The sequence below is a fragment of the Maylandia zebra genome, linkage group LG4 (assembly GCF_041146795.1).
Source record: "Maylandia zebra isolate NMK-2024a linkage group LG4, Mzebra_GT3a, whole genome shotgun sequence".
NCBI lineage: Eukaryota > Metazoa > Chordata > Actinopteri > Cichliformes > Cichlidae > Maylandia > Maylandia zebra.
In genome coordinates, this window is record NC_135170.1 from 19,682,316 (window position 1) to 19,710,254 (window position 27,939).

The 27,939-nt window shown below is 43.9% G+C and overlaps 2 protein-coding genes across 12 annotated transcripts in view; one reads left to right on the forward strand and one right to left on the reverse strand.

The window, feature by feature from the left end:
• The first annotated feature begins 255 nt into the window (after positions 1–255).
• On the forward strand, positions 256–3,665 carry cd7al (cd7 antigen-like). Its single transcript, XM_004558427.6, has 4 exons — positions 256–501; positions 795–1,151; positions 1,222–1,328; positions 1,972–3,665. The coding sequence occupies exons 1-4, from the start codon at positions 453–455 to the stop codon at positions 2,188–2,190; spliced, it is 732 nt and encodes a 243-aa protein (XP_004558484.3). The 5' UTR covers positions 256–452; the 3' UTR covers positions 2,191–3,665.
• tnrc6c1 (trinucleotide repeat containing adaptor 6C1) overlaps positions 3,242–27,939 on the reverse strand; it is a 46,667-nt gene continuing 21,969 nt past the window's right edge. For 3 of the 11 annotated variants that reach the window (XM_012921094.4, XM_004558424.4, XM_012921091.4), the window contains 17 exons: positions 19,177–21,597; positions 17,501–17,695; positions 16,203–16,369; positions 16,014–16,091; positions 15,613–15,831; positions 15,231–15,371; positions 14,842–14,961; positions 14,588–14,671; positions 14,267–14,507; positions 14,031–14,183; positions 13,566–13,742; positions 13,187–13,351; positions 12,714–12,824; positions 11,773–11,991; positions 11,097–11,170; positions 10,858–10,997; positions 3,242–10,759 (listed from right to left, as the gene is read on the reverse strand). In XM_012921094.4, coding sequence (XP_012776548.2) covers positions 10,360–10,759; positions 10,858–10,997; positions 11,097–11,170; positions 11,773–11,991; positions 12,714–12,824; positions 13,187–13,351; positions 13,566–13,742; positions 14,031–14,183; positions 14,267–14,507; positions 14,588–14,671; positions 14,842–14,961; positions 15,231–15,371; positions 15,613–15,831; positions 16,014–16,091; positions 16,203–16,369; positions 17,501–17,695; positions 19,177–21,597 — 5,105 coding nt within the window. In that variant the 3' untranslated portion in view covers positions 3,242–10,359. Of the gene's footprint in view, positions 10,760–10,857; positions 10,998–11,096; positions 11,171–11,772; positions 11,992–12,713; positions 12,825–13,186; positions 13,352–13,565; positions 13,743–14,030; positions 14,184–14,266; positions 14,508–14,587; positions 14,672–14,841; positions 14,962–15,230; positions 15,372–15,612; positions 15,832–16,013; positions 16,092–16,202; positions 16,370–17,500; positions 17,696–19,176; positions 21,598–25,024; positions 25,160–27,939 lie in introns of those variants that run through there. The other 8 variants (XM_012921095.4, XM_004558425.4, XM_012921090.4 and 5 more) reach the window with 8 other exon arrangements.

Genomic DNA, 27,939 nt, shown 5'->3' on the forward strand with positions numbered 1-27,939 from the left:
CTGACTGCAGGAACTTCACACAGTCACACAGAAACAAACTAGTTTTCTTATTTAATCTGTGTTTAGTTGATAATGTTGTAACCTGACTGTTGGAGGCAGTCAGAAGATTCGCATGTTAGAACTCTATATTTGTTTTTACTTGACTAATTAAAAAAAAAAAAACTTCTTGAGGATGTTGAGGATTCATTTTCACTGTAGTTTTTTACTCAGAGGGGTGTGCACCCAGCACGTGACAACCTTTACAAGTCAGAAAATCTCAGCGTGGAGCTCGGAGACCAAGGGGAGGATTTTAACAGCTGCTCTCGCTTTGAAGTCGTCTTCCTGCTTCGAGGTGAAGAACAATAAATAGGGTGAGGCTGTCCACAGAGACTCACAAGAGTGTGAAACAAAGAGGAAAGACACATTATGACTGAGCTGCGGTGGATCTCAGAGCTTCTGTAACTGAACGGACAATGAAGGCGAGGCCGGCCTGGATTCTTATTTTCTTTCAGCTGTTCGAAGGTAAGAAATACGGACATTTGAATCATATTAATAATAATGTGTGTGTGTGTAGACTTAAACTAAAAGTTTGTGAGAGAAGGTTTGAAATCATAAACCTTGGTAATGAATAAAAGGAACATTTGATCTCATGATGGGGGAAACAAATCAACCTCCACAACGAGATGTAAAGAAAGTGGAAAATCTGATGGCTCCTTCTCCAGCTGTTTGGACATGTGATAGACAGAAGGGTTAATCCTCAGGGATGTTGAGACATATTTCCGTGTGGAGTTAACGTCTATCATTCCCTCCTTCAGCCAACGCAGAGGTGATCTTAAAACGTCTGACGGAGGGTCAGGCTGTGGTGATCTCCTGCTCCCCTTGGCAGGCCCACGGAGGCCTGACGGGCCTCCACCTGTACCACCGCGGTGTCCAGAGCCAGACAACCCTGGTGTCCGTGACTGAGGCCGGTGAGGTCACGGTCGCCACGGATCACAGAGCTCGCCTGGTGCTCCGTGGAGACCTGAGCTCCATGAAGGTCAACGTGACCATTTCTCGCTTAGAGCTGAGCGACACAGGGCTGTACATGTGGGATCTGAGCTACAGAGACACTAACAGCTCTGATCAGATGATCCTCTGCGCTCAGAAGACCTTCGTGCTGGTTGAGGTGGCAGGTATGTGGTTACACCACCTCACAGTGCAGGATTCAAGCTTGTTGAGATTTAACTGTTGTTTGTGCTGCAGGGAGGCCGTGCCACTGCTCTCCTAGTTACGCCCCTCTACTCTGGACCATCTTCACAGCAGCAGGGCTTCTTCTGCTGACCCTCACCTGGCTGGCCATCCAGAAATGTGTGAGTAGTTACCTCAGAGATGCAGCTTTAACTGAGCTCTGATAGTTTGGTTGCATAACTCCATCAAAATAACGGCTACAGCTGCACGAGTGAGTTACACGAGGCTAATTATCGATTAATGTGTCGGCTATGATCCTGGTCTGACAGTCATCTGTTTTTTTTTGAGGGAATCTTCTGATAAAGTGTGATGTGTGACTGCAGCATCGTTACTCAAAATGTGCAAAAGGTATTAGCAGACAGGAGCCCAAGTTAGAGGTGAACCACAGCAGGATCTGTGTTCAACAACCCAGACAACCTCAAATGACTGTACGCTTCATTTCCTGCTGCGTTATTATTAATACCATCAGTTTTGCACAAAATAGCCAAGGTGCAAAACCCAAGGACAGAACAGTTTCTAATGTAATTAGTATCATTTGCCTTTTTAAGTAACAAACTTTATTTATAAGGTCTGTGATCAGGTACTGGTGGAGTGAGCGTTAAAGGAGAGATTACTGGAGTATTTTGATATTTTCAGACTGAAAACCCCCGAGGGATTTTTTATTTTATTTTTTAAAATCAAGACGACACATCCAAGCTACAAAAACAAAAGCTGAAACTTTTTGTTCTATCACAATCTAAAAAAAAACCCAAACATGTGTTGTAGGTGAAGTTAAGGTCTCATCGCAAACCACAACCTCATGCTCCGATCTATGAGGAAATGGGCAGGAAGCAGCAGCACCAGAGCCCCAGAGGCCCCCAGAATAACCACGAGGCCCCCTCGCACCTGGAGGAAGTCAACTTCCCCGTGTACGCTAACCCAAACATCCGACAGCTTCAGGACAACTACTACGCCTGTCCCAGACAGCTCAAACTGAGAGACTGACACCATCGGGCCAACGGTGCTGCGAGCAGTAACAGGAAATAACAGACGCCTTTGCAAAAATACAAGCGCTGCACACGCTCTGATGGTGATTTGCATTCAGGATACAAAAGGATGAAGAAATAGCACGAACCTCCACTGAGGCGACTCACTCTCTGAGCAGTATTCACTTTTAAAATTGTATTTTGTACACATGCATTTAGTTTACTTTGTTCTTTTTAAAACATAATTTAAGAAGTTTTTCTCTGTTCAAAACCCTTTTTATATATGTGATCAAACATTTGAGTGGTGATACTTAAAAATGGTTAGTGATACTTGTAACTCATTTTGGCTCAACTTGAAAGAAAGGCAGACGTGAAAAGTAAAAATGAGGTCAGAGGTCACATGTGACATTTAGAATTCCTGCACACCATTATCAGTTAGCAAAACAAAAATAGCTCTTTATAACATTATTATCACTTTTATCTTCAGCTAAATCTACTGAGCTTGAAGGAGCAGTCAAGCTGACATTTTAAATCCTTATACCAGGGGTGTCGTTATATGGCTTGGGGGCCAGAAACAGCCAGGTAGAGAAGACCTCCCCCATGACCAGTCACACTACACCAAAGTAATTAAGTAATATATAAACAAAGTAACAGTCTTTTCACCATCTACTCTTCCATTTCCATTAACTACAGCAGCATTTCTTCATCACAAACTCTGATGTTCTGCTGAAATTGCACTTTTTTTCCTTACATCTGGGAGATTCAGTGTGTGGTTAAACTTCTTCACAATGACAGAAATGAGTTAAACATCGCTGTTTACACGATAAATTTTTACGCTGATAACACACCACACTTGTAAGAATCATAGTGTCTGAGTCAGAAGGCTTTTTGTCAATTTTAGACCAATAAATCATTGAGTCGACCTTAAAGACCTCGATGGACTGTTAACCCGACCCCGCTCTACACTCTGTGGAAAGTCTTTGAGCTATCGTGTTTACAGACAGGACAACACACATTAAACCTTCTTGGTGGAAGCAATACATGAGAAGGGGACGGCTTTAACAGCCAAGTAACAAAAAAATGCTATTTTTATTAATATTTGAAAGAAGCTCCATAGTTCATGAAAACATTTGTTTCGGTGCATGTCATTTAACAATCACATTCTATGAGGAGTAAGAGATATACAGAGAGAAACAAAATAAAAACAAAACATTACAAGCCACTGACTTCTCATTAACTCTCAGTACAGACGTTTTTACTTAATAATTCAAACAAAAGAAAAAAAAAAAAAGCAGCCCTAATCCCATAACTTTCCCACCCACCCTCTGTAAAACCTTAACCGAGGAGAAAAACAAACAAAAACAACAACAACAACAAAAAAAACCCTTGGAGGGTGACAGGCTAGAATCCCACAGTGCTAAAGAGTGAGACGCTCATTGGTTTTTAGGAATACACAGCATGGTGATGTAGCGCTAGGCCAATCTGAATCAGAGGGTGGGGGGAGGAAGCTGGAGATGGAGGTCTCCAACCCCTCTCTGCCCTCTTTATCAAAGAAAAAAACAAAACAACTCAAACAAATAAAAACACATTGGATCCCCAAAACCCCTGCAATAGATCAGCCACCTACAGCAAGTAGGCCATAAAATCCCCACCTTCACCCCTCCCACCCCCACCCCAAACACTTGTGCATAGTTTCATGATCCTTTTACAACCAGCTCACGTTTTACAAACATCCTCCAAGCTGTGAAAAATGCTCCACAAAAAGAAAGAAAACAAAATTCATCTATTATTAACATTAATACCCGCTGTGGGAGAATGAGAGCGAGAGAGAGACACAGAGAGAGAGAGAGAGAGAGAAAGAGATTAATGCACAATGTTTCCTGAATCAGTCAGGACGGGACCTCATTAAGAAAACACAATAAAGATTCAAACATACAGCATTTTGCATGTTATTCACCATCTTTTTTTTTTCTTAAACAAACTCAGACCATTTTTGTTTTTGTTTTTTCCATGTAAAGCAATTTTAATATATAGATTTATATATAAAGCACTCCATTTTTATTTTAAAGTCCATTATTTGGTTATTATGTAACTGCTACGGATTTAGAAACAAAAGGTATTCTCTCTTCTTCTGAATCCATAACTTTCAGTGCTTAGAATTGTTTCTTTTAAGTCATCCTTTGTTTTTTTTTTGTTTTGTTTTTTTCTTTAAACTCATAAAAATGTACATTAAAATGGCGTGGAGTTGGTACTCTGGAACCCTGGCCTTCCTGAGACAAGATCCACTTTTTCGTGTGTGTGCAAGATAGTGAGCAATTATGTCTTTTTTTGTCTTCTTTTCTGTTTTTTTTATATAAAGGAAAAAAATATATATAATCAACATAAAACAAACAGGCTTCAGATAGTCCATGAACAACATTAACACAGAATAAAGAAGGTTAAACATAACAAGACAACACTGTTCAATCCCAGAGTTCTGAAAGTAGCACAATAAAATCTTCATTCTGTGAAGTGTTGCACTTTTTCTTAAAAATGGAAGCATTTGTCCTTTTTTTTAAAATCTTTTTTTTTTTTTTTTTTTTTTAAGTTTCCCCACATGGTTTCATTCCTTTGTTTTGCTGATTTGTTTCTGAACTCCAGAATAAAAACTGTAAACTGTCAGTGGCCTTGCAGAAGAACAGATGAGTGAACTAAGAGAAAACCGAACGAAAGCTAACAAACCCCGAAAAATAAAATAAAAATAAAAAGGTAGGCACCTCTGAATGAGCCCTAGAAGCCAAGGCTCGGTCTGATGTCATGTCCTTCACCCTCCGTTGCTCAGATTTGGGAGAGCTGAAGTCCTTCTACCCCAATCTATGGCCACAGGTCTGCAAAATACTTTTTTTTTGCTGCATTTTTTTTTATACATATGATTTTTTTTTGATTTTTTTTAAAGTTTATAGTCTGAAAAATGGTGCAATACTCAATTATGATCCATACTTTCTTGGATTATTCCACAATGAAAGCCACTAAGGTAGATAAACATTACATTTTCTTTTTAAAAACACACTTATTTTTAGTCCTTGAGTAAACATTTACACATGAACTGTCCCCCCAGATACCTCTTCCCCCCTCCCCTCAGTACTTGTATCATGTTGTTCATATAGCTGGATGAGGGGTGAGGCTGACACTCAGTGCAACGCTAGAGGCTAGTAACAATTAACATCAGAATATAGTATTTGACAAGCAAAAAGAAAACAACAACAACAAAAATGATACTGAACTGAAGAGAAACGTGAGGCAGAGATCCCTCCGCTGTAATCACGAGCTCTCACGCATCGTTTCACCTCGCAGACATTCATTCACAACGTACAGTACAAGCGGCCTTGTGCAAACACTCAAATACGACTGATGTAAATTTGCCTTTTAAAAAAAAAAAAAAAAAAAAAAAAAAGATTTTTAAAACCGATCTTTGTTTTTTTTTTCACTCTGAACTGATGCTTAAAAATAAAATAAAATAAAACTCCAAAGTGAATGAATGAGACAAGAAAAAGAAAAGCACTACAAAAAAAAAAAAAAAAAAAAAAAAAGTGTTCACATTACATTATTGGCGCTTCTTTTGATTCAAGTATTTGTTTTCATTATTTTGTATTACTCTGATATGTTTATGATCTTGTCTTCTGGGAAACATTGATGTTGGATACAGAGGGTAAGGAGCTGATGCCAGGGCAGAGGGCGGGGAGGTAAGGGTAAGGGTGTGGGTGGGTGGGGCGTTAGGCTTAAGTGGAAAACAGAAATCTAGCCATAGACACACATACACCCACAAATGTACGCTTGGTTGTATCCTGTGTATGAGCTAGCATGTGCATATTCAACCCAGACCTTTGTTTTTAGAGATTTGCTAATTCAGCTCTTTTTGCCCCCAGATCCTCGACTGATCCACGACTGAGAAGTAGATTTTACTCGAGCTCCAGTTGCCTTTGAGTCCGTGTGACTTAAAATAACAATAATAAATCGTAAAAAAATCAGAGGGGGGAGGGGAGGATGTGATTTCCAACACTAGACCGGTAGATAAGAGTGCAGACGAAGGCGTGGGAGAGGGTGGGGCTTCTCAGTGCTGGTGAAATCCCAGGGCACGTCTGAGACTGTCCTGGTCACCCATCCCTCCCACTCGGTTCAACTTCCCCCTCCTCCCGTTGATTCAAGTCCAGTGTGGAGCAAAATGCAGGTTTTTCAGGAACAATCGCACAAAAACAGACAGCACAGGCAATAGTGATTGTTTCGTTGAATGATGCGAGTCTAAAGTGACTCTGGAAGAGGGTCAAAACCACCCCGCAAAGAGTTTTAAGACTTGGTACCGAACTTGAGGTGCGTCTCTTGTTTCTGCTGATACGTCAGATCCCCGCTTGGACCCCCAAAGTCAAATGTGCAGACATGACCTGTTTTCTATATATTCATATATATGCGTGTATACTGGCTGGCACAACCTTCAGGTTTGGAGGTCCAGAGTGAACCTCCAGGATACAGCTTCTCCCAGGCGTGGCTCGGAGAAACGAGCCCAGAGAGGGTGAGAAGGCGGCAGCTTGCAGAGAAACAGAAATCAGGCGTCTCGGCCTCAGAGTGCACAGCTGAAACAGACTGTGGTTTTTTTTGTAGTTTCTAGTTTTTGCAAAAACCTTGATGATAAAGGAAAAAAGAGAAAGAAAGATAATGTTTTTGGTTTTTAAAGAGATGTACCCGATGTGACCCATAAACAGTGCACAGACACATACAGGGACGCTCCCTCCTCCTCCTCCTACTGGTGAGTGACCAGCTCCACTCATCTGGCCTTAAGCCTCCCACAGCTCCCACAGCCCTGCAGCGATAACATACACTCATTGTTGCTAAGGATAAATCAGGATGTGGCCAAAAGTGGAAGTAGACTTTTAGAAATCTGTTGGCACAAAAACTCAACTTGGTGCCTCCAGCAGGTCATTTAGTGTCATCTAACAGCTCTGTCCACTACACGCCCCGCCCCCACCCTTTATTTTTTTCTATTCTGAAGAGAGGCTCCATCAGTGTCCCCTACATTTGAATCCAGGTGAGGTTTCAAGAGAAGCTGCCCGGTAATAAAGGTTGAAAGGGTTAAGTGGAAAATTGGCGGATGAAGGGGATGGCTGTGAGCGAACACCTCCTTGTCTTTGCATAGAAATGGAAGGCTGTCATCAAGTTGAGGTGGTTCTAAGTGATAACTGGGTGCTCCCAGAGTTAAAGCACCAGCGTGAGCGAGGCCCATCAACACTAAAAACGATGGGTGTGTTACGACACAGCGCAGTGGACGCTCGGTCACCCCAGGATGGACAGAAGAAGTTGGCTTGTCATCCTGGAGAACCTTAAACTACACCCCCCTCCTTTTCATCCTGATTTGACTCCTCAATTCTGAACCCCCTCCCTCCCTCAGTGATTCACGCGGCTGAGGCGTACCTCTAAACTACACGCTGGTTCTGCCTTGGAGGCAGCGGCGGTGGGAGGGACAGGAAAGAAGATGAACACTGCATAAAGACCATGAAATCATCAAATATAACAATCGTTCATGATAACAGCAACAATATCAGCAAACTTCTCACAACAAAACAAAATTAAAATGCACACCAGCAACTCCAATAAAAAAAAAAAAAAAGAAAAAAAGAAGAAGGGGAAAATACAATAAAACAAAACATCAGTCGACTCCGTCTCCGGATAAAGTGATCCTTGCAGGAGAGAGACGGGAGGAGAGAGTGGAAGTGGAGGTTGCTGACAGACTCTGGTGTAGCAGTAGTAGTAGTGAGTAGTAGATTCAATACAAGGTGGCGGGCCAGTTCTGAAGGAGCTGCTCTTGGGAGGAAAAGGAGAAGGAAGAGGAGGGAAGCTAGTCTGTAAGGGTCCGCAGGGAGGCAGCGAGCGAGCGTGGGAGATGGAGGGAGGGGGCGAGGGCTGCTGCAGCACTGCACTCTGCAGCAGGCAGGCACTCAGTGGCCACACTATCACACAGGTTGGCAGGACCTCCAACAACAAAAACAATCCAAAAGCGGGGGTGGGGGCGATCCTCCCTGCTGAACCCAGTAGAACATGAACACGTCGAGTGTTTCCAGACACCAAGGATAAAGATTTCAAAAGCTGCAATGTAACAGTGATATCTACTTTGATAGCAGAGGGGTGGAGTTCTCTGAGGTCTTTTCCTGCCACCACCCATCATCGCTTGACTTAGTTCTTCTTTGTGTTTCCCTTCACTTTGCTACTGTTTGACATCCTTTCTGGTCCCGCTGACTCGAGGGAAGAAGGACTCCAAAAAATAAAATAAAATAAAATAAAATTGGGGAAAAAATAAAAATAAATTCACATCCACGTCAAGTTCAAAAATAAGTATACAGAGAAGCCACTAAGCAGATTGCTTTTTTTGTCTTTTCAATTTTTATTTGCCAGTGTTGCTTCTCCTTTCTTCTGTTCGTTGGCATTGAGGGTACGAGGAGTAGCCGTGCTCTTGCTATGTGCTGTGATAAGACCACCAACTCACACAAATCGTTGATTCAGACATTTCTTGAAATGCAAATGTGGGTAAAATGGAGGGAAGGGGAGTCATCTGGTCTTCTTGTTTTGGTTTGACGCCATCACCCCGTCATGCACGCACGCACGCACACACACACACACGCACACATGCACACACACACGCACGCACGCACGCACACCTGCCTGTCCTTCTCCCCAAAAATCAGTCACAAGCATAATCGTGGAGAGTCGGGTGGTGTGTGCGTCCTTGTGTTTAGACAGAAGGCCAGCGTGCTACTCTCCTGACACCCTGCTGGGGGAGACAAAGGGAAGCTGTAGTGGCAGGGTTTTTTTTGTTTGTTTGTTTTTTGTTTTGCAATGAGGAGATGAGGGCCGGTACAGGCGGGTGGATGGGTGGGTGGTGAAGTTGGCGGGCAGACCGATAAAGTGTTTGCAGTTCATTCGTTACAGTCTCCTCTATTAATCCCGCGAGTAGGGGTGCTTGGACGGTGAGAGTCTGTGGCTATAATATTGCACGTCGCTTGAAATGGTTGCTTTGCAGGCGGAGTGGGCGCGCACGGTAGAGGGGGCGAGGCAGAGGCAGGGAACGACTTAAGTTTTTTTTTCTCCTCCTCCACAGCATCAGTGACTGGGTCTGAGAGACTGAGACCAAACTGCGAGGTGTCTCCCCGCAAGTGAGTTGAGGTGCATCGAAGTGTTTCATCTTTACAGTTCCATAGTAATAGCAGTGGTTCATCACTGTCGCCCATCTTAACTGTACATGCGACGACCCCACCCACCCCGTCCCTCGACACCACCACATAAGATTGACAGACACATTTTGAATAATATCATTTCTTAGCTTTGTTTGCAATGGTTCAAGAAGAGAAATTAAAAATAAAACTACAAAAATAAATGGCTTGAACAAGGCGAACAGAGTTGCATCATTCCCTTTGAGCGCTGTGAGGGGAACTCAATCTGCTTTTAAACAAACAAACAAAACTAAACAAAACAATGCACTGAAGTCGCGAGCTGTGGTTGCTTAAGCGGTTGTTAAGCCGCAGCAGCATGTACTCTCCACTCAGGTTTCACTGGCTCAGAAATAAGGGTGTGCAGGTGTCCGTATGCTTCTTCACCAAGTACAGAGTGAGTGAGGATAGCAGGGCAGGAAATAGTTTAAGGCTAATTATTAGTGCTGAGAGAAACAAATGTGGAGTCTGGACCAGCTGAAAGTTCAACAACCACTCTGATTGAAGGGTTTTTTAAACTTTGGGAATGACGCCTTTTTGTTTTCCATGGATCTCTGAGGTGCAGTATGATTGCCTCAAATAGGCAGTGAGGGATTAGTTTAAAGATGGCAGCTCGTCACTGTGTCAGTTTGACTAAAAGTACGTCTCGCACGGCAAAGTTCTCAAAAGTTCATTTCTGAAAAAATAAAATAAAATAAAGTTCTCGTTCCTGTGAAGAAAAAGCTGAACACTGTGATCAAAATATCCGTTATTGGGATTCACAACAGAACTGCAACTAAAAATGTCAGTAAAAACCCAGGAGGAGACGAGGCTGACGAGGGCGAGCAGCAAGGTGTTTCCTTGTCCTCCTCCGTCTCTCCTTTCCACCTTTACATCCACGCTGATTATCTCCACATTGATTTGCAAGGTTTTTGCTCCTGTTTGTGTTTGTTTTTGTAAGCCTAGACTCTTCTATCCTACATGGACTCCCCGCTCAGCAGGTCCCCAGGCAGCAGTGTATTGATTGGGGTGGGGCTCCCCATGACCCGTCCCTCCTCTCCACTCGGGGGTCCCCACAGGCTGGAATACTGCTGAACACCACCCCACAGCAGCTCTCCACCTGTTTTTGTTCCGCCTGCTCCCAGGCCGCCGCTGCTACTGTTGCTGCCGGCGCCGTTGTTGTTGTTGTTCCAGTGGGGCGAGTGCCCGATGGGGTGAGACGCTCCAGACCCGGTCCCGCCCATCCTTGTCTGATTGGTGCCTGGAGTGGCCTGCCAGCTGGTTGTTCCTCCGAGTGACTGGCCCTGTGCAAAGAAGCGGTTCACTTCCTCTTCCCCGGCGAACTCGGCCAGGATGGTGGTGTTCCCGAGCACGCACCTGCGTGGAGATTGAAGCACAAAGACAAATGATTCATGGTTAAATGCCCTAAAATTAACTGAGTGAAACACTTTGAACCAATGCGCTGATGCACGTACATGTGCAGGGACTTTTGCGCCTTGGCAGCTTCGTCCTTGGAGCTGTAGCGCACTACAGCATTTCCCTGTGTCAGGTTGAGGTGGAATGTGATGAGGGGGCCGTGTTGCATGCACAGTGTTCGCAGAGTCGAACCATCAATCTGAAAAAGAAAAAACAGCTGCCAATGGTGAGCCAGCTCATTTAATTTTAGCTACAAAGGGGCGTATTTTCAAAAACTGTGGAGAAGCAAGCCTCTTACCTGCGGAGTGAGGTTCCTCAGCACGAGCCAGCTACTTGTTCTGGTGGAGCTGTCTGTACTCCATGTGGTACCTGCTGTGCACGAGAAAGAGACAGCAGTGAAAGGAAGAAGTCTGTTGGCATGTGGTTCATACTTCCCAAGCTTATGTGAAACCAGAATCAAGTCAGTTAAGCTCAATGGGTGGTGTCAACTTCACCCACGAAAAAAGAAAAGCTGACCAGAGTCAGTTGATTTCAACGTTCAACCACAACAAGATCTTCTCGAGGCGTTATTCCTGCCTGTGCTCTACCTGTACAGCAGCCCTGCGGTCGTAGGCCACATCAAAATGCCTCCTCCTATGAGAGTATACTGACAACCACGCTCACACATAGTACTTTAAATACACTAACCTCTGCACGGCTCACAGAATGTGAACTTTTCCTCTTTGCTATACGGTTTCATTTCTAATTTTTTAAATGTCCAGTATTTTCACATGAATGCTGTTTTCTTCCAAATCACCCATGGAAACAATTCCTATTAGAAGTGCATTGTCTTCCAAAAGTTTGAAGCTCTGTTGGTTTGTTATTTTAACAGTTATATCTGTCTTTTGGATTAATGACATGACAAAATTCACGTGAAGCATTTGAAGAGGAACATGACAAACATTAGAGACACAATAACCTCTTTGTAACACTACCTGTGGTGTAAGAGCTGCTCCAGCCTTGTCCCAGACCCAGAGAGCTGCCCCCCCAGGTGGAGGAAGGCTTTGTGTTGGTGAGGCCAGGCGGGGGGCGGGAAGGGGCTGTGGTGCTGCTCCGAGGGCCCTGTGGGACCTTCCACAGCTCGTGGGACAGAGAGGCCTGGCTGTGAGAAATGGGGCCTGGAGACCAAGTGGATTTCATCTCTGACAGTTTACCTACAAGAAAAAGAAGATGGCAAAGGTTGGTCTGCAGAATCATTCGTCCGAAAGACAACCGCTCCCGCAGGAAGGAGTCCTGCAGGATGAAATCGCTGAAAAGTTCTGAGAAACTGTCCAAAGGTGAATATGAATAAGCAAGTAAAGACTGCATTACAAAGTACAGCCTTCGCTGGATTTTACTCCAAAATAATCTCATCTTGTGTCATGGTACAAATCTATCTTCTGTTTCTGTGAAGCACACACTTTACATATAAACCAAAAATAACTGAACTTGGTGGCCTTCATGCACATTTGTGTGTGGCGCAGGAGGCACAAAACCCCACAGTGTGTTAGCGTATGCATGAGATGTGTTTGAGAGACACACAAAAGGAAAATTACTTCTTTCAAACAGACCAGTTAAGAGTCGCTATAAAAACGGGAAACACGACAAGCTGTACTCTCCATGCCGCACACAGAGGAGGAAGGAGATGCACTAACATCGCAGGGAGGGGATTATGCACTGCAGGATACACAAAACTGACAGGGATACAGCTCAAATGAAGGTCACGTTTAATCAGGGGCAGTGACTCGTATGGAAAAGAAGACACGTCTCTCCAGTGAATGGCTGAAGCTCTGGGTGTTAAAGTAACAGGAAGGAGAGGAAAATGCTGACTTGCAGTGAAAATAGCCACTGCAGTGTGGCGAGGGGGTGGGTGGGTGGTTGTGGATAAACCATGTACCTGCATCCTCCATCTCCGGGGACGAAAGACTGAACGAGCTAGTGTAGCCACTGACTGGCCAATCAGTGGAGGGAGGCAGAGCCTCGTTCTGAGATGAGGTGGGAGAGGAGCCTAAGCCGACGCCAGCAACACAAACAAATAGATACAAAACAAATAAGGAAAACGCAGCAGAGAGAAAATGGCATAAAGAAAAACACACAACAAATGATGACAGTAAGGTTCTTCAAGAAGAGAAGAATATAGAATATGACAATGATTACAGCAGCAGTTAAAAAAGTAGGAAAATGAAGAACGAAAGAAAAAGAAGCAGGCTCTCAGGTGGCAGAAATACACCGGATCACGGCTGATTCATACACCTTTCTTTTTTAAAATCATCTCCAATTCATCTCTTTACTTATTTGACTTTAAACAGAACCAAAACACTCAAACTGAGCATCTTGATTTGGAGGCGACGTGGTCCGGCCTTCACTCACTTCTCCTGTTCTCACCTCCGCTCCTGTCCCGGAGCAGGTAGCGGTTGACATCTTGGATATTTGTGTTGATGGTGGGTCCGCTGGGGACGCTGCCGGGGGTCACGTTGGGGTCAGTTTCAGGGTCGATATTCTGGAGGCCCTTCCACGGTACACCAGGACAAAACTCTGAAAGTAAAAGGAACACGTGCGCATGATTTTCTTACTTACGGGACACCAAAGAAACTTATAACAGGCATGTTTCACAGGTAAAGGTTTTTCTATTATGCTCATTTTCTGCACATGAATTCAAATGCCTGTCCTGAAGATATGACAAAGCAGTTTTTGGCAGACAACATAACAAACTTAAAGCTGACAAACTGAGAACATGAGCGCTGCTCACCTGGTGGCCAGTTGATATTGGTCCCATTGGCCATTTTGTCACTGCTGCCTTTGCTTTGTCCCCAGCTGTCTGGAGGCACCAGAGGGCTGGAAGGAGACTCTGAGCTGGATATCAGGCTGTAGGGGCTGTAAGATTCATCCAGCTGAGTGGGCTTTCCAGGAGGGCCCAGGTTGGCACCTAAGAAAAGCACAATGAGACAATGAGACATCTAAAACCCAAATACATTAACAGTTTTTAAATAACTGGCAGAAACTGCTGAAACAGTATTTTCAACACGCTCAAATACAAAGGGATTTTCAAGCTGGCGTTGGGTCTCGTAAACATATTGTTTGAATATATCATGCTGGATATACAACTTCCAGTCCACATTTCAGATCTGCATTTTACACATTGAACACTCGTCTCCAGTGTCAAAAGGCTATTAGGTGAAATAATCATGACAGTGAGCCCCGTTTTCTTTCTCACCGTGCTTGCCCAGGTTGGGCTCCAATGGAGAAGAGTTTCCAGAGAGGCTTTCGATTGAGTTTGGGTGTGTCCACTGTGACAGGCGCGATTGGGGTTGGGGGGGTTCCTTCATTGACAGACTTCCCACCTCCATGCAGTTTACATTCAGTCCAGCTGAGGACATTAAGGAGATGTTACTTCACAATCCTGCAAGGACTACTTTTCCACATTCAAAGAGCAATGCTGATACTACTCACAGAGAGAGTAGGGGCTGTAGGTGTTAGATGACGACTGCGGCTCTTTGGTCTGCAGGTCCGGGAGGCCTGGAGCCTGGGGATGACCTGGAAATGAATCCAGGGAGGATTTGGCTCCACCAGGATGCAGGCCTGAGTGGGAAGGGGGCGGTTGCTGTTGCTGCTGCTTCATCAGCAGGGCCTGGGCCAGCTGACGCTGGTGCTGTTGGATCTGCTGCTGCATGTTATTGATTGTACGTGCAACCTAGGGAAAAAAATAAACATGATGGATATTCAATGCGCAGGTTTTACAGATCCAGTAGGAGAATTAAAAAGTGAACCTACTTGCTGCTCTTGTTGTCGAATGGGGCCAGAAACATTGCGCTGCGCCTGCAACATCTGCTGCTGAATTTGTAAACGCTGGTACGCCTGTGCAGGCATAAACAGGATTAAAAGTTTCTCAATGCCACGTACAATAAATGTAGATTAAACAATATGACCACATGTCCTTTTTAGTTACGTATGAGGTTAAAGATGAATTTAAAATGCTCAGATGTATCCAACAAAACTGAAAGCAGATAAAACTAAATGAGACTCACCAGTTGCAGCTGGTAAAGTTGATTTAGAAGGGTCATATGTTGAGGGTTTATTGGTGAGGTTAAAAGTGCAGGATTCAGACCAATGTTTTTTGCTGCAAACTGTAAGAGCTGTGCTTGAACCTGTGGAAGAAAAAGATAAGTAGGCAACGACTTAACAAAATGAAGATGCAAATCTGAGAATCTGCCTTATGTATAGTCTGCACCTTTCTCGTGTTAGACTCTGAGACATTTGAATTGAAATAATAAATGTAAGAATCTCACATGGCTGCTTTTAAAGGTTATGGTACAAGTCTGAAGTATTCACCACTGTATACATACAAACTCGTTCTCTCCTAATATTTAGACAGGAAGTGTTAAATAAGTTCATATGTTTGTGTGTATGAGTGTACCTGAGGGGAGAGAAACTGAGGCACTTGAGCACGTAGACTAGGCTGAGAGGAGCTGAGAGGCGGCACTGGTGGCTGAGGAGGCGGCTGCGGCATGGCCCGGACTTGTGCTGCTCCACCACCGCCAAACATTCCACTCTGCACCTGCCGAAAAGAGGACATGTCGATCATTTTCTTTAGCATTTACTCTACTGAAGTGACCTTGTTTTAATGGAGACTATTTACATTTGTGGCTTTTAAGCATCATAAGACCAGCTCAGGTATGATGTACTACAACGTGCAGAAATCCCAGGAAACATTTAGACACTCTGCTGTCATCAGCAGGGAATTTAATACTGCACATGCAGAGCGTATTTAAATATGGATTAACAATGGAGTGACTCACCTTATCCATGAAGGGCAGGCGGGGATCTGCTGAGGGGTCTTTGGAAAGAAGCGGAGGCCGAGGGCAGCTCATGGGCTTGTTGATGAGCCCGTTGTTGTAGTCGTGGCCAGCTATCCCCATCCCACGCTTGTCAAGCTCCGTCTTCTTTTCCAGCAGGGCACTCATGGCCTGATCCAGGTTCATGTTGTTGCTCTTCAAAGCCTCCTCTGCTGGATCCCTCTGAAAACAGAAAAGAGATTAATCCCAAAATGTTCGGATCAAAATTATGCTGTTATAAGCATTTCATGATTAGCTTTATTATTATTAATTACTAGTCTTTTAATAAGAAGTTTATAAAATGGCTATTGAATGTTTTTTTTTTATATATATATTTATATTTGAAGAAAAGACTAAGCACTCACAGGGAAGCCCATGTCAGTCAGCTGCTTGATGAGACGATTCATGATCCAGACCTCATCCTGCTTCCCTGGGATCTTCCCCTGTAGGAGATGTGATCAAAAATGACAATGTCAGTGCAATTAACTGATTTCTTATGATGTCAAATAAAAGCATAAGGAAGTGTTCTTTATCCAAGCATTTGTGCTGCACACCTTTGGTGGGGGCTTTTTATTTGCATTGCTCCAAGAGTTACAGGAAGAGTTGCTCTCCTGGGAGGCAGTGCTATTCCACATGTCTACCTCCTCTGCATCCCACTGACCACCTGACAGGCTCAGGTCTTCACTTCCACCTCCCCATCCATCTTGCATAGGTTTGGGAGCTGGAAACAACCACACAAAAACGCATAACAACAAATAATAAGGGCAAAACAGGTACCTTATGTGGCATATTTGTGATGTTTGTCATTATTTAAAATAACATGCTCAAAGTACTACAATATCTCACATATCAACAGGATGGATACTGAAACCCAGTATTGGAACAATGACTGGGCCAAAGTATTAATAAAAAAAAAAAAACAAACCTTGATTAAAGCAGAGTTCTGTTCTGTTTTTAATACCCATTATCTCTCTTTTAGAGCCTCTGAGTGTGAGTGCAGCTGTCTCTTACAACCATGGCTGCACTGTGCATCAAATACACAGACTTGCTCGAAAGTGTGGTTTCATTTCTGAAGAGTAAATGCTCACAACACTCAAAGCCACACATGCAACAAGTTTTTCTTTTTTTTTCTTTTTAAATATAAATATGCCAAGACGGAAACATGAGCAATATGTCAAAACATTTAGCAAAAGAGTAATTTGCCTTAGTTAAATTAACATAGTTGAATCACTAAAAGTAACCATTAGTCAGCTGAACGTTTTGGTGGTTAAAAAAAAAAAAAATGTTAACATTAAGAACATGAATGTAAGTTATCTGTTACCATGAGCACAAAGCTACTATTAATTCTATTGTTATTGTCTTTATAAATAACAAGAAGTTAATTATTAAAATAAGCAGTATGAATAAGAGCAACAGGTAAATTCTATTCTATTATCTACTATTCCCTGGTCCAAGTTAATCTCAACTATATGGGTAGGATGTTTGAACCACGCTTGACAACCTGGCTCAAAAGCACTGGGGATGGTTGGGTAATATGCATGAGTCTCTTAAGCTAGTAATGTTTATAATGCACAATTAAAAACTTGTTTGTACGATGTTTTACATCTAGTAAATGTGAAGGTTTTATGTTTCACATAGAGACTACGTCAAAAACATAATATAGCCACTAGGGGTCAGTGTAGATTTATGTGCAAAACCCAAGTACTCCTGCTTCCCTTGTGCCATATTGATGTCCTTGACTTGACTCACCGGGAGAGAATTTTTAAACTTCTGTTTTTAAGCAGTATAGCAACACATACAGTATGATTGTATCCCAAAGCTATCCACACTTGGACGAGACTGAGCCATTTACCAGGTTTACAAGATGCAGGTGTCATTGTCGGGTTGCCCCTGCCATAGCTCTCCGGATTGCTTTCCCCCCAGCCCCCACAGTTCCCGCTGGGTTTGCCCCAGGCAGACGTCCCATTATCCACGCTAACCGGGGAAGATGCAGGTTCCCCCCAGGAGCTCTCCGATTTTGTGTGGGAGCTGGATATCTCTCCCCAACCTGGAGGACACACAAACACAATCAGTACTACTCAGAAACCAATCAGATCATGCGGCGTTTTTTTCAATATTGTGACCACACAGTGTCAAACTAAACTACAAAGATTTTGTTGTTACGATACGCCATTTGTTCATTACACTGACTTCTGTTTGCAAAATTGTGTGTTTAAATGACAGTTAAGAGACCAAATCATTATTTCTTGCCCTTCATACAGGGCAACAATAAAGGCTCTTTGTGCCATACAGCACGGCCTGGTTTACTTTGCTAGCTAAGTTTAAATGTGCATGGTAGATGCCCAAGACACAGAAAATGGGATGGAAATCTAACAGTGATGTATGATTGTGTCTTGACCATATTCAATGTCTATATATACATAGAAAAACCAAACATTTTAGTATTTGATCCCTAATAACCTGAGGCTTAAATATAACTGAGTCCGGTTAACACCACTAAACTGATTTAGCCTTCTGCTTTGAAGTGTGAAATGCCAGCCATGCAGAGAGGCAGAAACCTGGGTTTGGCTTAGCAGGAAGGTTGATGGAGGGAGGAGATGCCCATTTAAGATTTGGCATGGTCCCGTCCCTTTTGGCAAGAAAGACAGAGTGCTGTCTCTAGGCCTGCAGCAGCGCCAAGCTCAGTTTAGCTCTCTCCCCAAGGAAAGGTCAAGTCCCAAAGGCTGCTTCAAAATTATAGTTAACATTCAACCCTCTTGTGTCACTGGGTAAGAGGTGCACTGATCTAAACAAGATATAATCTCATCTGAAGAGTTTGTTTCTATCCATCGTAAGTCACTAAAACTCTATATTAAACAGCCAGTGAACAGCCTGCTGTCAGGATTGATCCAAAGGGTTCAACATGAAGAGTCAAATGAGGGCCAGCAGGAGGCTTCTGCCCAGTGCATAGTGTCTTGCTCCTCCTCCTCCTGTTCCTCACTTCAACTACTGACAGATGGTGGCTCCTATATAATCACACACTTCCTATCCATCTCAAACAGTTTGTGGTGAATCAATATTTTCACGAGGCCCTTTGTAAACAGCATTCTTGTGTTTCCTCTGCCATGTGAGGTTGCCAGGGTTGCCCCCATAGTCGAGCCGAGAGTTGTGAAGTGTGAGGGCGTCACTGAGGGACAGGCCTGGCCCTACCCACCTGATTTAGATAGTTGATTAGAGGCAAATCCAAAGAGAGTAAACTAGGTTAAGATATTACCTTTAAGTGGATCAACAGCTTGGAGCTTAGCAGCGGACAAAGCCAACCACCAAACAAGCTTTTTAGCACCTTTTGCTTTGAACAGTGAACAAGGATGAAGAAACTAGGAAACCCAGGCAGGCATTATAGTTTACCATTAACTAGATTAAACTCATTGAAATCAAAATTTGAATGCTGACTGTGTATATTAACTATACATTGTTAGCATTCATAAACAGGGAAATCTGAGCAAGTCATGTTACAGTCTGCATAATATATAGTTTATATCACCTTACCTTGAGCCATCAGGGGACCTCTGCTGTGAGATGCTCCAGGCTGGTGTTGCACAGTAGGATCCAAAGGCCCGCTGGTGGGGCCTGAGTTCTGGCTGTTTTGGCTGTGGCTCTGTAGGGGTGCAGGTGGCCCGTGGTAAGGGTGATTGAGAGGGTGGGGATGGTTGTTGTTGGTGCTGGGGGGATTATTGCCTCCAGTAGTAACTTTAGCTTGGGACGATCCTGAATTGTTCCTGTCCCACAGATTGACTGCCTTGTTGTAGGTACCGGGATCGCCCCAAGCAGAGGTCCCGTCATCGATCTCCATCTTGCGTCGGATGGAAGGAGGGGAAGGCTCTTCCCAGCCTGTAGGCTCAGTTGTTGAGGATTCCTGCTTATTTCCACCCCTACCTGGACCTTGTTTCACTGAGCCCGATCCCCCCCAGGACCCCATGCTCCCTCCTCCATTGTTACCACTAGGCCCATCTTGAGGCTTGCCCCCCCAGCCTTGAGAGGGACCACTGGGTCGCTGAGGAAGTGACTCTCCCCAGCCACCATTACCTCCAGGTCCTTGAGAAGACATTCCCCAGCCTCGTGGTTCTCCTTCCCAAGCAGTAGTGGGACTCTTTTTACTCTCTTCTGAGTCCCCCCACTCTGCTGTGTTATTGCTCACTCCACTGCTAGCCCAAGTGTGAGATGCTTTGGGCTGTTCTCCCCAGTTCTGGGATCCTGACTTGATGTGAGAATCTTCCCACCCACTTGGCTTCTCTCCCCAGGACTGACCACCATTTTTGGGTATACTGGTGCTTGGACCTCCTGGTGGAGGGTTTCCCCAACCACCAGGGCCACCTGGGGGCTTGATGTTGCTGGGTGGCTCTCCCCAACCAGAGCTTGGCTGGTTGGTAGCTGCTATGTTACCACCCCAACTAGAAGTGCCCTGAGAACCAGGCGCATCATTTTTGCTCCCAGAGTCAGTCATCTGGCTAGGGCCTGTGTTAGTGTTGGAGGGCCCCTGGGCATCGACTGGAGTGGTTGAGCCAGAGCCCCATGATCCAGTGCCTACATCACTCTTACGTTTGGTATCATCCATGTCCCAGGAAGTGTGCTGGCGAACGGGAGTCTGTCCCCAGCCACTGTTGCACAGCACCCTGGGGTCCAGATCCTGGGCAGGCATCAAAGGAGCTGATTTTTCTCTGGATGACCGGTCTTTTTGCTGGGGATGGCCTTCCATGCTGTCACTGCTTCCTTCACTAGCCGCAGCTGTGCTTACAGCCCTGCTCCATGAGATGGACTGAGAGTCCTGTGCGGGAGAGCTGGGTGTATCCCATCCTCCCTGGGTCTCTTCAGGGTGTTCACCCCAGCCTCCAGAGTTCCCTGTTCCATCTCCTTCATGGCCCCAGCCAGGTGCCTCCTTAGATGAACTTGCCTTTGAGTTGCCACTGTTACCCCATACTGAATTACCATCTTCACCATTGACCTGTGAGCCTCCTGGCGGTGGCTGGGTCATGGAACCCAAGCCTACAGGTGCACTTCCCCAGCCAGGCAAACTGCGGATGGGGCTGGGGGGTTCCTGCTTATTAGTGTGATTTGGTCCATCAGTTTTAAGGTTCTGAGGTTCTGAACTGAAAGACACATTTGTGGACGGGGAGGGGTGTGGCTCTGCATCAGAAGCCATCATGGTAATCCAGGCATTGCCAATCCCCGAGGAGTTGCTGTTAGTGTTGGCTCCGGTACAGGTGCTGGTCTGGGCTGGTGGGGGGCCAGGTGGATTGCAGAGGTTGGGTGTAGAGTGAGGAGGTGAAATGGTGTTGGCTCCCCCTGAGCTGCCTCCCCCTGTGCCACTTCCGTCATGCCCCAACATGGGCCAGGCAGACGGGTTGGCATTAGGGTTTAGGTTCAAGTTAAAGTTGGTGCTGGAGGATGATGAAGGACCCCAGCTCCTAGTACTGCCTCCTCCTCCTGGGCTGTCACTCTTCGTTTCACTCCCCATTGAGGACTGAGGGGGGCAATGGGAAGATACAGCCCCAGGGCCCCAGCTGCGACTGGCTGCAACCTGGCCAGAGAGCATGCTGGTTCCAGTATGATTGGCAGGGCTGGGCCCACTGTTGGCTTTGCTGCTGAGGTGGTTGGCAGGGAAGTGGCCTGTTTGGCTATTTGCTCCCGTGGCCATACTCACTGTACTACAACTACTGCTAGTACTACTGCTTCTGCTGCTGCTGGTCAGGTGACCAGAGTCAGTGTCCAAAGGGCATCCTCCTGGAGGGACCTGGCTCTGGCTGAGTGTAATAGAAGGCCAAGCCTCTGTGTCCTTCTGGTCGATAATTAGTTGATCCCAGCCACTGAGATTGGTGGAAGATGCAGCACTCGTAGCACTTCTGTTGGCTGGCAGGTGCCCCCAGAGGGGATTATCATACTGGGCTCCCTGGCCACTCTGTGGGGGCAGTTCTGTGTGAAAGACACACACAAGGAAAATAGACACACACACAAAAAAAAAATCATGAGCCATAAGCAGGAGCAACAGGATGACAGCAGAGAGACTAAGTTGCATACGTCATCACACCCACATTTGCTTAGTAAGATTGAAATACCATGGCAACATGCAATGTGTCTTCACCATGCTTTATAAATGAAAATACATACCACCCACATAAAAATAAATAAATAAAAGGAAAAATTACTAATATGATAACAGAGGGGGCTTTAATTAGTAAATGAATAAAAATTATGTACTTTATTTGTATACTACACATTTCTAAAGGAACAAACACTTTAAAATATGTCATTTATCAAAATAAGGTGCCGTGCATTCAGTACGTTTAAAGAATTTGTAGTAAAACATGATATTATATTTTTCTCTCGTCTTTCCCTCAAATGTTCAATTAGTTTAGTGCAATTCTTTAAAAAATGGCAGTGATAACATTGCTTTTCTAATTGAAAATGATTGAAAAGTTATGAGTATTTAAAGAAAGGAACAACAGAAAGATTGGAAACGTGGTACAAAGCTAGAATACTATCTTGGAACCTTTTAAGCTAATTGGTAACATGATTAGATAAAAAAGTTTCCAGAGAGGCTGATGGGAAGAAGTTCATACAGACTGCAAGAGGAAGTATTTTATATTTTATCATAAAAAAACAAACAAACTGCTCTACGTATAATAATAATAATAATAACTATTATTATCATCATTGTGATTATTATTATGTATTGTAGGTCATAAAAAGATTCAGGCTCAGGAATACTTGTCAACATTATCACTGCATTCATGAATGCAAGTTAAAACTACGCTACCATTTAAAAAAACAAAACTGCCTCATTCTATGGGCCTCAGGTAATTTAAGATTGACTGAGGAGAAGTGGAACAATGTTCTGTGGTCTGACCAATCAAAATGAGCAATTTCTGGGAGAAATAATGGAAGTGGAATGCTCCAGACGGAAGAGGACAGGGACATTCCAGCTTGCAATCAACACACAATTCAAAAGCCAGGAACCGTAATGCAGAGGTGCTTTAGTGGACATGGCAAGTCTCCACCTGTGCACCATTAATCCTGACAGATATATGTGCACAGGCTTTAGAGCAACATATGCTGCTATCTAGGGAATGTCTTTTTTAGTGAATGACTGACCCATATCAGCAAATCAATAACAAACCAAATTCTGCATGCATTTCAAATGCACTGAAATGTATTTATTTTTGTAATACCTTCAGGTAAAAATAACATAGTCTTAATTTTTTGACAGCTTTGCTCTTTATTTTACTGTGCATGTATACAGCTCAAGCATCAATAATAAAGTTTTCAGTTTCTAAGGTTATTTATAACAAACAAGGTTAAAAATAAATCAAATTAAAAACATTTGCATGTAAAATATTTTTGCTGAAATAATTTAACACACACTGCAAACAGAAGTCATAACAGATAGATACTGCACCTTTCCAACTAGTGACGCACAGATCTGATATGTGATATTCCTTTATTGTTGGGGCCTCTCTGTTTACTACAACAGTTGTCAGCACACAGAGCACAGGCTGAATTAATGCTGCGCTCATTTTACCTCTGAAGTTGAAGCTGGGAGTGATGCCACTGCTGTGGTAGCAGTAGTAAAAGCAAGAAATAGCAGGATTTATTTTGGTCTTTAGCAAGGTCGAACCATTCATCCATCGCCAGCAATAACACACAATACCTTGGTCGTTTTTCTGTGTACAGCTTGCTTAGCGAGTCACAAATACACAACATTTATAGCACAGACTCCCAGTTTTACTACTGTTGACGTGCACTGCCACCATCTTGGATTATGAAGTCGGGGTTGGCGGGGCTTCTCCAACTTTCTGAGTGGAAAAATCCTACAACTGGAAGGCAGCATAACACAATATGAGGGAGCTATCAATTCAGCTGCACTGGGTCCCCATTAACTCCAGAGTTAATTTTAAATAAAACATGCTTTTGGGCAAGTTTTTGTTTTTTAATGTTCATTTTGTTGTGACATTTATATTCAAAGGTGCTAAATAAACAAAAATGCTTCCCCATCAGCGTCTCTTGTGTTTGGTTTAACACCTGTTTTAAAGCCTTCGTTTCACTCATGGTAACACAAGTCAACTCAGTTATTTCAGATTTCCTGTTTCTTTTGAGCTCTACTCCAGCTGAGATACAAGTGTGTGACTCAACACATTCCTGTTGTGAGCAGGGCTATATTAGAAGCTAGCGTTATTGTAAAGGAAAACAGTAAACAGTAGTGATCCTCACACTCAACTTAAATAACCCTAGTGCAAATAATTATTATCTATTAAATTTTTTAATTCATTTCTGTGTCCCAAGTTATTTCACTAATAAATACCAATTTAGTACATATATATATAAAACTCCAGCATCTTAATTTACAAAGTTCATAAAGCAACAATTAGGCTAAATGATGTTATCTTACATTATTCTTTCCATCAGACTGTGGATTACAGCTCAAAGTTGTCACAGGGCCTGTACTCAGTATTGGCAGTTACCCAAAGCCATTGTAATGGTGTAGTATAGGAACTGGAAAAAGCTGGATTGGAGCATCCTTATACCAAAAAGTCAAAAAAGGAATTCCATACTTGGGAACCATGTTGCAGAATGCAATCAATGACAACATCTTTTACTTACGACCTCTACACCTCAGAAAACATCCATCTACCCATACAACTGCATGCAAAAATGCTTCATCTTATTTCTCCGAGAGCGAGTAGAATGGATCAAGCAATCCGGCTGCGATTTTCAGCACTGAAACAATAAACTCTACTCCAATCATCAACCTTGCGCCACCTCACTGGCTCATTTCTGCTACATCTCAAACTGAAGCCTCTGTTGTTTACATGCGCCCTCACATGCGTGCATAGTTTGTATGCAAATACGGCGACTGTCACAACAACAGGAGGGAAGTGATAGGATGCGTGCACCAAGATGTTTTCAAGCTTACTTTAATGCTTGCAACTACAGACAAGGGAGAGAGGGTGCAGAAGAGAGCAAGGGGGAGAAAAAAAAAAAAAAAAAAAAAAAAGAAAGAAAGAAAAAGAGGGCAATGTATTTCTGACACACACAGCGCCGTCGTTCTGTAGCGTCACTCGACTGAGAAGTGCAGGGCCGCCATTTTCTCAGTCCTGAACTAGAGCCAAAAAGGCTCTGATCTCCTGTCTGGATAACCAGTGCTCCTGCTTCAACAGCACACATGCTTTCCTCACAATAACACACACAGAACATCGTAACACGACACTGCATGCTCGACAGTGTACTGTCGCTTTAATATTTAAAAGTGCGCAAACGCAATCAGCCGAAACAACACAGGGATGGGAGGAAAAACAGAGAGCAAGAAGAAAGTAGAAGAGTGTGCAACACAGTAATGAAATACCTGTGGAGAGGTGCCTCCCGACCATCCTGTAAAGAGCTAGGTTGTGTGCAACGCAGCGACCATCCTTGTCTCAATATGTCTGCTCGGCTCGCCAAGCTTCTGAGGCTCATATCTGAAATGCTGCCAAGAAGTTGCACAGCTCTTGCACGGCATGAGACAACCCCCCCCCCCCCCCCCCCCCCATCCTCCTCCACCACCTCCCTTCCTTCCTCACCCCTCTTGCTCGGCCCCTCCCACTAACCCTGCTCTGACTGGGTCTTTCCTCTCCTATCTATTGCTTCTCTCCGGCTTTATTTATATCGCGCTCTATTCCTATCCTGATGGAGGATATTCTCCCTCTCTGGAAAAGCACCGAGACGCGGCCGACTCAGCGGGGAGGGGGAGGGGATGAGAGTGAGAGAAACAGAGGGGAGACTTTTATTATTCACTCTCAAGCCATGATGTAAAACAAAAAAGCAGGGCTCTTCTCTCCCGCCCATGCCCTCACATCTTTCAACCTTTCAAAACTGTCACTAAACATTTAGCTCCGTCTGCAATTAGTGCTGCCGCCCACGACGGAAAGCCTCTTGAATAGCGGCAGCAGGCGAAAGAGAGCGAGAGAAGCCCTTCAGAGCTGGAATGGCAATTTTCCTCACACATGAACAGACACAGGATAAGAATGCACAGGATGACAAATGTCGATTTTTGTCAAAATTTATGGCTGCAAGTCGGAAATGCAGTAATCAAAAACAGAGCTGTCACTTTGGGGAGATGGTTTCTGGACACATGAAATAAGCAAGGTTGAAGGGATCTGCTAATTTGTGTGTGATTTAGTCTGGTTCAAAACATGGTGCTGGAGTGACGCGCACAGAGACAACAGAGGAAGATACCCATGAGATAGAAGGCAGAGAGGGAAGAGGATAGGAAGAGCAGGGAGCAGCAGCTCCCTAGATCAAGGCTGCTATTGTTTACAAATGATCCCAGCACCCACACAACAAGACAATAAGTCAATGTTTAGTGGAGAACAGAGTCCCTTTATGGCTGAAGTTCAGCCCCCTGTGCCTCTCGGCTGTGAGGTCCTAATGCACGGTGAGGTCATGGCCACTCGCTCGCTTTGTGTGCTAACTTACACAAAGTACAGATGGTGCATCCAAGTAGAGGAAAAAACAAACAGCTTCCTGACAACAACTCGGATGCTTCGTTGTATATCTATTACTTTATCGTGCAGCAAACTGTAAAAGCAAAAGCTACAGTTTAAAAGAAAGCTAAAGCATTCGGATATCCAGTGGTGGGATCACTAAAATTTGAAATGTTCAAGTATTTAGTTTGTGATCCTTTAGCTTGGAAAGCTAGGTGGTCTGTGTGATTCAGGTCAAAAGCTGGTGGAGGATTGTTTGCTTTAAAAATTCTCTTTCAAAAAGCGGTTAACACACTTTGGGTCATTTTGCTGAATGCTCATTTTTCTTGATTGTAAAATGATGCGGTCTGATCTGGTACTGGACTGCCTGTGTGCCTTCTGTTCTCTGTCCTTCACTTTAACATTTGTACAACACACCTGACTAGAGGCGAGGGAAGCTCGAGTTTCCTTGCTGAAGTGGCCTTCTTTGTGCAAACAATGCTTTAACGTTTCCCTTTTCACCTTCCCAAGAAATGTACGGCATGCACAATTTGCTCAACTATGCCTTCTATTTTCTGTAAAGTACTCCTATGAACTTGACGGATGTTTGGTAATAGAAATCTGAATACTTTCACGGCCAATGTATTCTCAGAGGGTGTACTTGTGGAGGAAATGGAGATGAGGGTAGAACAAGGGAGGGATCCAGAGGAACGAAAACATAAAAGAAAGAAGTCAGAAAATGAAGGACAAAGATGGATGTTGAGAGATAGGAGGAGGAAATAATCTAGGAGGGCTATGTGGGCCTCAGCTGTACTGATCCTGGCTTAATGAAGTCCCTGAGGGGCACAGAGACTGGATGGTACAGAGCTGACAATGCATGCTGCCAGCCAGATGAATGAACTCTCTGATAAACACACAAACGTGCACCTCCCAGGAATCTGCTACCTCTGCCTATGATGGTCTCAAATGCCACACTGCGTTTGATTTGATGCATTGTAATCAGTGCAAAACATTACAGCAGCGGCAGCAGGGGTTCGTTTTATCAAACTTATTGATAGAATGGGTTTGATGCAGAAACATTGCAAAAACAATTGTTCTGCGTCATGCTATACTATTTTGAAGTCTCAGTACTACAAAACAAGACAACTAAAAAAAAAAAAAATTGTCTTTCCTACTTTGATATTTCCTGTTCTACTTCTGCACAAAGCAACAAAAATAACACAAAAGGGACTCAAAAATTCGGCGAATTTGTGATGTAGAAACTGTTGGGAAGTTGAATTAACTAGTTTAATTTTTATTACAATGCATCCCACTTACTGACCTTAACTGGGGCAAGTTGTATCCAACATTTCATTGCTGATATTATGGAGCATCTTTGCTCTACAAATGCTTTTAGGCACTTTTCAGCTCAGCTCACATGAGCTGATTTGATGGGGGTTTTTTTTCCCCCATGAGACAGAAAAATGTGTAAATGTGTTTGCAGTTTTGCACAAATTGTTAGAGGAATTGTAATGATTTTTTAAAAATTACATATCAGCTAGAGATGATGGTTAATCAAAAACGCTATTAATAGGGTTGGTAGCCACTAATGTGACACATTTTTGTTATAAGCATTACAATTCCAGTTGATAGCACGCAGAAAATGGCCCTTTTGCACACCCACACCACAACAAGATGCAAGACAAAGCTATTTAGTCACTGCATGCTGTGTTTGGGATATTCTGCAATAATGGCAAGTTTTAGTGTTACAGATTTAAGAGTTAGAGTTGAGGCAGGGTTAAACTGTATGGCAACAGTGACCCGGATATCCTGACAAGGC